At 33.9% G+C, this 11,726-nt stretch overlaps 1 protein-coding gene across 1 annotated transcript; it reads left to right on the forward strand.

The window, feature by feature from the left end:
- Positions 1-810: 810 nt before the first annotated feature.
- Positions 811-11,474, forward strand: LOC111089894 (the record flags this gene model as incomplete). Its single annotated transcript, XM_022403137.1, has 2 exons — positions 811-1,850; positions 10,501-11,474. A coding segment is annotated over one exon (1,023 nt), but the record flags the coding sequence as incomplete, so codon positions are not given.
- Positions 11,475-11,726: the final 252 nt, after the last annotated feature.

An 11,726-nucleotide genomic window follows, 5' to 3' on the forward strand; every position in this document is an offset into this window, starting at 1 on the left:
ATTTGGAAATATCCATGTTTGTCTTGTTACAAGGTTTGAGCTTGAGACTGATCTTCTAAGGAGAGCTTGGGTCTTTCACATTGCTGATAAAATATGTATCTAAAAAGAACATCCAAGTATAGAAAGATGATCAAGATTTATATTTAGAATTTTTTACTATTAAAACTTGTATTCTTTTGGTAGATTTTAAGATCTGTAGATCACAGTCATTCTGAGTAAAATCTGCATCATGCAAATTTCCAATAAGGGTACATCTGTAACAAGTGGTAATGCTTTGTAAAATACTCAGTGCATTAAGTAAATGAAAGTATCTACTTGTAATACATAACTGTAAAGTGACAAACTGATAGTTTTCTTTAGCCATATGTAATATTAAGTGACAACTTAGCTATGCAGCATTCATCTGCTAATTTTTGTAATCATTGGTCCTTGTCAAAATTCTTGTGGTTACTAAAACAGTTTAAATAGAATCTCCTTAAACAGTTTTTGTCAAAGAGATTTAGTTTTCACACTTCTTTCTTAGGTTTAAACTACAAGAAAATACCATTGTAAGGAAAAAGAGGTAGCCAGTATTTAAATTACTTTGAAATTAAATAATAGTCTATTTTTTGAATATAATTAAAAGCCTTTAAAAAGCAACTTCTTCATAAATATTTACAAAATTCATTTAAAAACTTGTAACAATATCTGAAATGTTACTCGTGTTAAAAACAAATTGGAAAATCATATTTGTATTGTACTTTTTATCTTTCTGTAAATTTTCTTTTTTTATTGAATAGTTCTACTAATTTTCATTTTTACTTCTTTTAGATTTCTAAACTACAAACAGCCATAGACAGTGAGTCTGAGAGACGATTTCATTTAGCTAAAGAAGAAACAAGAGTGTCAAGCACCTCTGAAAAAACACGTTTAGCCTTTCTGATTGCTAAGTCTGATGAAAAAATGCAAGCTCTTTCAGTTTTAATGCTTCATTTCCTGTCTGGTCTTCAACATTGTCAGGAACAAGAACATAAAAAGTCACCAGCATTGGTATCAACAGATGTTGCCTCTCAACATACCATTAAACAAACAAAAGAGAATTTGCCAAGGCAGGAGGCAACAAATGTAGTTGAACAAGCAGAAAATATTCCAGTTGTTAACATTCTCTGCACTGAAGATGATATAAGTAATGATACATTCCATCCACTCGATAACTATGATTATGCCACTGAGCTATTAGAATCTTCTGTCCCTCAATTAATGCTCAGTAATGTACCCTATGACCAATTACCTATCCCAGTAGTTAGGGATGATCAAGGTAGAAATATTCAAGATCAGTTCTTTTCAAACACTGATTCCCTTGTAGAACAGCTAGTGATTATTGATGATAAGAATAGTGATTTTTGTGATCAACTCTCAAAACACACTAATTCTTTGGGCTCACATGTGGTGACCAGTCATGACTGGAACATCAATTTTGATGAACATGTTTCATCACTAACTAATTTATCATTAAAACAACTAACTGGTAATAAAGAGAAATATAATGAAGATCAAAATCAACTTTCATCTCAGTCAAACTCTTCAGATCTTAGTGCAATAGCCAGTGAGGATCAGAGAAGCAGCCTACTCCTTCAGCACCAATCACAAACTGAATATTTTACAGTTGGTGATAACTCTTACCAAGAACTTCATGGCCAGGTTTCCTTACAACATATTACATTTGCTACTCCTGATCAAAGCCTTGATGATGATGATGAAAATGAAAAAAAAATATGTGAACCAACACTTCCAACAGCTTCTAGTGGAAACCACAATTGTTCCATTCATTCTGGTCCATTAATACAAGAGTAACAGTTGTCTTCAAAAAGGTAAGATTCAGGTCATTGTCAAAGGAGAGAAGTATCATGTCCTGACTGTAATATGTGTCATAAGAATAAGAAATAAAATTAAAAGCAAACTGTTTCTGCTATGAAAATTTAAGCTTTAAATTCAACAAAAAAATATAGCTTTTGGTATTTTGGACAAGCCGGGCAAAGTTATAGTTTTATAAAAATGCAAGAAACTATAAAATGGAGTTGCAGTCTATAATCTATTAAAAACGGTATAGCATTTATAGAAACAATTCTCAAAATTAGTAAAATATCACATTGAATAGAATTGTCAGTTTTTATAAAACACTTGAACTAATAGAAACATATAATTTTTTTTTCTTTTCAATTGTCAGTAGATCACACTATTTGATATTTTCACTAACTAGTGTTGCGTAGAGTATTGATAGTGCCATCAACTGAAAGATAATCCTATTGTTGTCTTAATGGCCAACTAGTTCTTACATAACAGCAATGTACATGTGCATTGTATTAGAATGACAAGAGTCAAAACAATTTCAAATAATGTTGTCTATGTAGTGGTAGCCATAAAAAAGAAGCTTAAGTTTCCACAGTTGAGATTATTTTGTCTAAAATACTACCTTCACATTGCTACTTCAGAGGCATAGCCAGTACTAGAGTGTGCAGGGGTCTTTTTTCCATAGAAAAAGGTGGACAAAAAGAACTTAAATAAAAAATTGGGTGTTTATCTTAAAGAATCAGAAGATAGAGGGCTTTTTAGAATGTTGGTGTAGTTTTTCAAACCATCCACTCTCCAGTAAGCACATTCTTGAAATTTTTCACATTATTGTAAAATATTTTATCCATAGGTGACTTCTTTTAGATTATTTGATAAAAATAATGCCAAGTCTAGTCAGCATAATGATAGTGAATTAGCTTATTTCTTTCTTAACATTTGCTACAGACTCCTTTCACTTGTAATTGTAAGCCTAAGTGCACAAACAGCATTTTAATAGAACTTTCCGTGATTAATGGTGAGTATGCTTAACTCACAAATAAACTTACTTCCAGGATATCCTCATTAATTATTATAGTAACTGGATGAACATGATATATGTGACTCCTAACACTGAACAATTTTTCTGACACTGAACTCATAAAATCACTGAATACTCATTAACTTCACTAACTGCTTATTCGTATTTGTAAATAATGTACTCTTGTATCTAGATATTAGATAGTGCTTCTCTATATTTACATCATCATGACAGTTAGCATCTCCCTCTAACAAACATCTCAATTAAAACATTGAAAATATAGTTTTAAACATTGCCCCATTTCTAGATTGTGAAGCCCCTTAACAATTTTAATACACAAATATGACACTGCACTAAACTGTCCATTCACCAAGTCTTTTTCATAGTTTTCTCTTCTGAAGCCATGGTATACAGATGGGATGACCTCTTGTTCCTTATCATTACCTGCTGTCTTGTCACTAAGAGTGTTTTTCCTAGGTAGGTGGTCAAGTAAATCCACTAGTGACTATATCCTTGTTGATCCTCTAGAAGTGGTCTTGACAAAAACCATGGGCTACTCAACAGGTTGACTTTCTACTAACAGTTTTCACTTTGAAGTTACCCTCTTGGCTGTTCTCTCACCAACATACTTCCAAAGATAGTCATAGGAAGTTTGTCTGGTGTAGTAATTGTCATGTAGTGCACACAGATTTTTTTGGTCGTAGACTTTGAAGCTATTTGAAGTTAACCTAATCTCACATTCATATCTCTGCATGAAGTCAGTTTCGAATATGCTCCCTTCCTCATGTTCACCTCCTACACATCATGAGGTGTAGAGAAGCTTTCACTTTCTGTTTGCATCAGTACCTATTCTTTCTTCATCTCAGGAGGCAATTTCCCTCCTTTCATAGCCAAATTGGGTTGAACTATTGTAGCTGTAGAATCAGTACCAATCAACATACTACAAGACTTCTCATCAGTAAACTTATGGACTCATTTTTCTAAATAATGAACTTATCATCTCATTTGGGACATATGGAGTATTCTAAGCTGCACGTACCTTATAAGATCAGCTAATTCCTATTTTGTAATGCCCAGTTGTCTCTTTGTTATTCCTTTAATATAGTTGTGCTCAAATACTCATCCTTAGGTATTATCTATTTGGTGTATTAATAGCTGTTGATTCTTCACAGTCTTCATTGTAATAGCCAGGTTTCCTATATATATATATTGTCATGGAAATTTGATGCTTCAATACTACAGAATCTGATGATTCCATGACTTCTGGACGATGCCTTTAGTAGTTTTATTTTCAATCTAAATGGATTCAAGTTCCATTACTAACTAAATAGCTTCCTTTAAAGATTTACACCTACTATGATTAAACATAATTTGTAAATCTTCATCTGTTATGACAATCTGTAAATTGGTCACATGCCAACAAATCCATACTTACACAAGAATCATCCAGGTAAGATGATTGGGCAAGCCTTTCCAAATCTGCAATTTCAACTGAAATCTATTTCTTTCCTTTGTACCCTGGTCAATAACTTTGCTCTGTATGCTTCCTTCTGGTATGTCACTCTGAACCTGTTGGATGAGGCAGCTACCAATGCAAGATAGTTCTTGAAGCTCTCAGGCGGAAAGTTACTTTAATGTCATTAAAGCTAGTTCTTTTAAATTGGCAGCAAGATGAATAGCTTGTTGTTCACCATTCCACCTGTTCACTTTGGAATTTATTTCAAGTTGAGCCTGATGTGTTTCCCATGGTACCATTCAATCATAGTCTATTGATTTCTCAATTGGGCAATGTTGCTGAATTGACAAATGATTGTCCAAGCCCATGCTGCTTGCTTTCTGCAAGGAAACAATTTATTTTGTGTAGTTTTATCTGTTACATGGCACCAATGCATTAACCTTCATCCAGGTTAAACTAAAGAACACCAATTATGAGTATGGAAGTACTTTATCCCCACCTCCACTAAACACACACATACTTACAAAACAATGGATTGTTCCTGTACTTGCTCTAGCCAGTATTGGATGACTTTCCTATAGAACATCAGATCACCCAATGCGCAGACAAACAGACTGACAGACAAGCTCCACATTTGTTCATCCCTAGGATACTGATTCCAGATCTGAGAGTGGAAATTATTACTTTTCTTCTGTGAGTGATACATCTTAGATGGAATCAGAGATCCACCTCTCCACCATGTTTAGGCTATCACCATTCACAAGAATGAAATCAGTATCAACTGACCATTTTCTTGGTTTCACTCAGAGGACTTGAAAGATTGTGACATCCATTAAAGTTTTTGCCACTGCTATATATACCAGGAACTTAATCTCTCACCCTTGTACTCTCATCAGCACATACTGATCTCTACCAAGCCCTGACACAGCTGGACTGAGCACTGAACTCTTTAGTGCAGGCAGTTCACTGTGTTTCCCTAGGATGGTGGCCAAGCCCATCTTAGGCTTTGCTACCTTTCTGGAACATTTGCCACAACATCCATATCTTGGTACTGGTCATATTGGACCTGCTAATCCAGCAGTTGATATTGATAACCATGCCTAATTTGTTGCTCAGCATCTGCTGAGCTCTGTTTAGCTGTTGATTTCAACCAATAGCTCTGCCATATTTCCTGCTCAGTAAAGTATGCACAATTCCTTTACCTTTGCCCCACTGGTCTGCAAACAGAGCAGGCACTTTGCTGTTCCCATCCTGGATGCTATTCATGTGGAAGCATCAGCACTTGCTGTGGTCTGACCTTCAGTGCATGTAATACATGGGTGTACTTGGATGATCCTGCCCACTTGCTAAAGACCAGTGTGGCTGCATTGCTGTACCAAAATTTGTAGGTGTTTGGTTAGGTCTAACCCGATGTGGTGGAAGTGGCTGATTTGAAGTGAACATTTCAAATTATTTCATGCTGGGCTCTCTGTGAGAATGAGGATGCCCTTCACTTCTGAGTGTTGTTGCATAAACACATTGAGGTTTCCCTCAATTAACCAATCACCTAGGATATCCTTCTTATATTCAAAGCCCATTGCCAGGTGTGCTTTCCGAAGCAATTGGTACAGATCATCTGTAGGCACCTATTCCTTTGAATATAATCCTCTTTCAAGCCTTGAACTCACCCAGATAAATCACTTCATTCTCCAAGGGGTCACAGTTCATATATAACTGTCCCACAGTACTCCTGCAGATTCTTCTTCAGATATGCTCAGAAACAGTCTGTTTCAGATTCCATCCATTTAGGCAGTGACCTGCCTGAAACACTTTAGTAGACCTGTACCACTTTAGGTCCTTTTTTACCATTCCACTGAACAATGGGGACATGAACTGTTTGAGTGTGGCCAAACAGCTCATGCACCCAGTGTTCATTGAACTATTCAGCCTCACCCAGAGGGACCTGTGGAGCCAACCAATGTTTCATTCTCTTACAGGATCCCTACAAATATGTCAGGTGGAGATACTGATGTTGTCATCCACTCTGGGTAGAAGTTGCTAATAGGGAATCTGACACCCAGGTAGGCATTTGGTTCCTGGTAGAGCTATGGAGTGATGAGTTGCTTAAAGTGGCACGTTTTACAGTCCTACATGACTCAGGTATCACAAGTCACTGTTGAGGATGCAAGGAACCTTTAACTCCTGAAAGGGATCTCTCCCAAAATCATGGTTCTCAACTGTGGGTGCCATTTGTCTCACCTGCCAGGGAAAGAAATCTGACTGGTAGAGTTCATACTCCAGCAGCATGTCCAACCTCTATCCACTCTTCTTTGGTGGCCTGGACCAGCAATGGGGCTGTGGTGCTCTGACTAGAAACAGGTTAGGAGTCCAATAGAGACCTCTCCAGATGCCATTTCACTTGGACCATCCCTAAGTCTTTTGTGTTTTGCTTCTGCCAAAACTGATCCTCAGGGATGTCATTTGCTCAAAAGGTCTGGGTACACTAGACACAAGCAATTCAGTCTGAGTCTACAGCTGCAGGCTTACCAATCTCATGAATTTTCACAGTATCTGCAAAAGTCCTATGTCCAGCAGAAGATTTCTCATATACTTTATACCTTTTCCATACAATCATCTCTTTCTGCCAAACTCTCCCTTTTGGTTGTGAGTACTTTTACACCCAGAATAAGCCATACTAATTGTAAAAATGTTCATTTAAAGTAGATTAAACTCAGAAGGATATGCAAGGGCTAGTATGCATGTTATCAACACAAACCCTGAAATAGATCCTGTGATCACTCCAAAATTTCTTCTTCCTATGTACTTGTGGTATTCTCAAATAAAAATGATTTCCTTGCAAGCATATAATAGGTTGCTTTAGCAGCAGGAAATTTGTCAAGTAATTTGATTGACAACTTAACTGAGTTCTCTAGTGTACTGAATAAAAAGGACAATTTTTTGAGAAAACAAGCACAAAATGTTATATAAAAAACAAAAGAAAAAGCAATATGCATACTTGCACAAACAAGATTACAGTAGATTATCTACTATACTTCAGCTTTCAATCTCTCAGGACTGAATTCTACAGAACTAAAAACATGCTGATCTCAAAATCTAGTTCTCAAAAATCTACAAGTAAAACTGAACCAATACAGTGCTATCGAATTCAGTTGGTTTTTTTGTCCAGTCAACAGCACCACCTTGTGACTCTTGTTCTCTCACAGCATTCACTGGCTGAACCATGCAGACATTGTCCAATCAGCCAACAAAGGATATTACAGTCATTGACTTGTTCAAAATAGATGTGCAGTGTTAATGCAATATCTCTTAAGGCAGAATAGATGTTATCTGCTATAAAGAACAAAGCAACTAGAACAAAATAAATGAAAATTTTAAGATTTTCTACATTACTAAAAGAAAACATAAAATATGCTTACGAATCACATCTTGACCTTGCAAGACGTAGATAGATTTCTTTGGAAAAATCAAACACTGTTTCACTTAGTCTATACCTCACAGTGCCACTGTTCAGTGGTTCTTAACTGGGGTTCTGTGGAACCCTCAGGTTCCTTGACAGACATCCAGGGTTTCTGCAAGATATTGGGGTTCCATGGAATGCAAGAGTTCTACATATCCTAATGTGTAAATACTACAAGTCACATAATTACAATCTGACTACATTCTATTTCTTTATTAGTATAGTGGGTTTCATAAAGGCACAACATAACAACAAGTCACTGCATTTTTTTAATTTACTGAACAAGACTAGGTACATATAGTTGATAGTATTGCAGCAATATAATGAACACTGTGAAGGGTTGTATGACACAAATTTAACACCAGAAGAGTTCTGTAGATTCAAAAACGTTGAGAGCCACTGATGTGTAGTTCTTACAGTCAACCAATCTGTTATATTATTGCAAGCTAAATTTTCATTTGCTTCAATTTAGATGTTAGGTAGAACATGCATGATGTTAAGGTCAAGTAAGTTCATAAAAGTAATTGCAGAATACCTAGAAAGTTCACAATGACAATGATATCAAGAATCTAGTAATTTCAACTAAAATTTAGACATGGGTGCATTATTTATAAATATCAGTAAGTAGTTACTTAATGATAATGTCAGAGTGAAATATTAATTTGAGTGGTAAATGAAAATTCAGAGAAATTAGTGGATGATCACATATATTCAGTGTTTATAGTAAATTATGTTACTCGATCAATTAGATGTGAAATTGTAGAAGGGAGTTTATTTGTACATTAGTTGTAATACCATTAGTGAGGAATTTCCATTGAAATGATATTAGTGTATTAGACCTACAGGTGAAACTTGTTGTATCAAATATTAAAAAAGAAATAAATGTTGTTACATGTACTGGATCTTGCATTATTTTCACCAAATAATCTAAAAGTACCTACTAAATGGTAGAATATGCTACAACAGTGCAATCTGATCTGTAAATTTTGTTTCAGATACATTTCTTATAGTTTTACTAAATATGAATATTTGGAATGATAGATGAGTTTTATAAGTACTTATTGTGATTTAATTATATTATGCATACATGTTCATGTAATTTAAGGACAACAAGGCCATCAAATTCAGTATACCAAACTCTTTAAAAGTAAAATGAAATACTCAAAACCAGTCCTTATCATTCAAGTATTTATCGAACCTTCCCTTAAATTAACTGCATCTACTATAACTGAAAGCAACACATTCCAAAGGCCAACCACCCTGTTAGAAAAATAAAGCTGTTTTAGCTGAAAATGACTCTTATCCTGATAAGATCTATATTTACTACCCCTAGTCTTACCATTTTCGCCATTAGATACAAAAAAAAAGATGCATCAACACTGTCAATTCCCTTAACAATTTTAAACATCTCAATCACATTCCCTCTAGCTCTTATTTTTTCAAGACAAAATTTCAGAGATCTTAATCTGTCCTCATATGGCAAGCTTTCCATCTCAGGTATTATCCTTGTAGCCCCCTTCTGAACCTTTTTCAACAGTTCATTACACATTCTAAGGTAAGGAACCCAAGAATGAACACACTACTCCAAATGTGGCCTTACCAGTGGTGTTATAATCTCTTTAGACTTGTAGATACAACCTAAAATCCTATTTGCCCTGCTGTTAGCAACAAATAGATGCATAGAATAATTTTCTTTATAATATATGCATGTGCATAAATCAGATTTTAACCTGTTATTTTGTTCTGATTTAAAACAGAAATTTATTATCTTGAGCAGGAGTAAATGAAAAATTTATTCTTGTTTGTTTTCTTTGTGAGAGGTTGGAACATAGGAGACTATGATTATTTAATATTAGCTCTTTGGAAAAACAAAAGAGAATCTTGAGTTGACACATTAATATGATGATTATATAAACTATTTCTAAGCCTGTTGCTTGAAAATTCTAATTGTGTGTAACTTTATGAAATTGTTTGTAACATTACGCTTCATTATCAGTTTCTTATTAAAAACCTTTACATCTGCATTGTATGTTATTGTGAAATTGTGGTGTAATTAGTAACAGTCTGTTGTACACTTTGAAATTATTTCTTACATGTTTGTATTTGTAAATATCAGTAAGGGAAGAAAAAGCTGAAGGTTCTATATTTTGATTAACATTGTGCTTATTTTGCTGCTTTATAAATATATGTAATACTGTCATTATATAAATTTTGTATTATGCAAAATTTTTATTTACTTTTCCCTTTGATGCGACTTCTAATTACTTGTATTATTCTCTACTCTTTGCACTTGTTTGTTGAAGGGAAGGGCTTGAGGTGCTCAAACCCTACCCTTATCCATAAATTTCTAATATTTATGCAAAAAATTGTAAACTAGGAAAAGTCATATCTAGATAGCTGAATAATTATCTCTAATCTGAAGTACTTTAAAACAGTGAAAAATATTCTATATTTTATTTACTCAGTAATGATTGTAATGTACATGGAAAACATTAACTATATTATATCATTTAAAAATTAGTGGATTGAAAGTGAGCTTATGCCTTAAAACAAACCTAGTTGTGCTCCTGGAAATGAGGATACCAGTATTAGCACAGATATGTGTAATAATCACATACAAAGTAATTGAATTATCTGTTGATTATTCATTATAGAGCGATCTTTAATATGAGATAAACCCCATTTTCAGAAACCATGGCAAAGAAAAAAATATTGAGTGTTATAATTGTCCTTTTTTAGGTCCACAAAATCAATGCAATAACCGAACAACCTGCAGGTGGATTAGTTGTAAGAATTAACGATGACCTTCAGCAAACATCTGGCATGCATGCATAGACAGATGCTATCTGGTTATTCAAGAATGCATCAGGGTAGAGTAGGGGAAGGGGCCTGTGGTCAGCTTCAATTATAAGACGACTATGAATTTTACAGCCTAATTGTTAATCAAAAAACATTGAATTATAATATGGTATGTTGAAACACCATATAAAAACTTAGTAACACAAAAGTAAACATAAAAGTAAAGTATATTTAAGTGTAAAGTTTCTGTTGTTGTTTTTTTGCTGGGTCTGGTGACATAAAGCAAAACAATTTTATGTTGCTTTTGCACCATATTTAAATATATTATCTGCTGCTATTTTATTTTTTATAAGTAGCTTAAGAATTCAAAATCCATAAAAGCATAGTTTGTGTTGCAGTATATGCGTGTGGAATGTTAATCCAGAAGTTTGTTTAAATATTTGTTCACAAAAAAACTTCAGTTATAGGCCTAACAATTTTTTATATATATATATAGCAGTCATCTTATTTTCAGAAGTTGACAATAATTTTTATTTATTTTTGATGATTGAAAAGTGTGTAATGCTGCTTTAAAAAATAGTTTAATGTGAAGACTCAATTTAATTTATTGTAGCATTAAGAGGATTTGTTTTTTATAGTGATATAGCTAACCAAAGAAATGACCAATTTATCAGTTGTTCATTTATTTATTTTTTAATATCAAGAAATCATTCCAGTTTATAGATCCTGAAATTGTTACCAATGAGTTTCAATGTGTTATTGATCATCACTTGACTACTTCTCTATTAGTAAAGCTTTTCTTCAAGTTGTATATCAGTATTGTGATTCAAGCTGTTTCTTAAAGATCATCAAGATATTACTTATCAATTTTTAGTTTTTACATTAATTGTTAGTACAACATTGTTACATTTTTAAGCATTAATGTGAAAATATAGATTGTGCTGGAAGAAAGTACTCATTGTAAGGAATACTACATGAATAATATTGATTACTTAAATGTTTTGAATTTTCCCTAACACTATTTCACACATCTGTTATTTACAATGTACCACTGAAACTGTAAATCATTCTCCTTCATGGAAGGAAAACGCAGAACATGATTGTAGATGTCTGATTACTAATGGTTTAGCTCATAACTTCAAATTCTAATGAAATAATTATTAAGG

The sequence above is a fragment of the Limulus polyphemus genome, unplaced genomic scaffold (assembly GCF_000517525.1).
Source record: "Limulus polyphemus unplaced genomic scaffold, Limulus_polyphemus-2.1.2 Scaffold7763, whole genome shotgun sequence".
Classification (NCBI taxonomy): domain Eukaryota; kingdom Metazoa; phylum Arthropoda; class Merostomata; order Xiphosura; family Limulidae; genus Limulus; species Limulus polyphemus.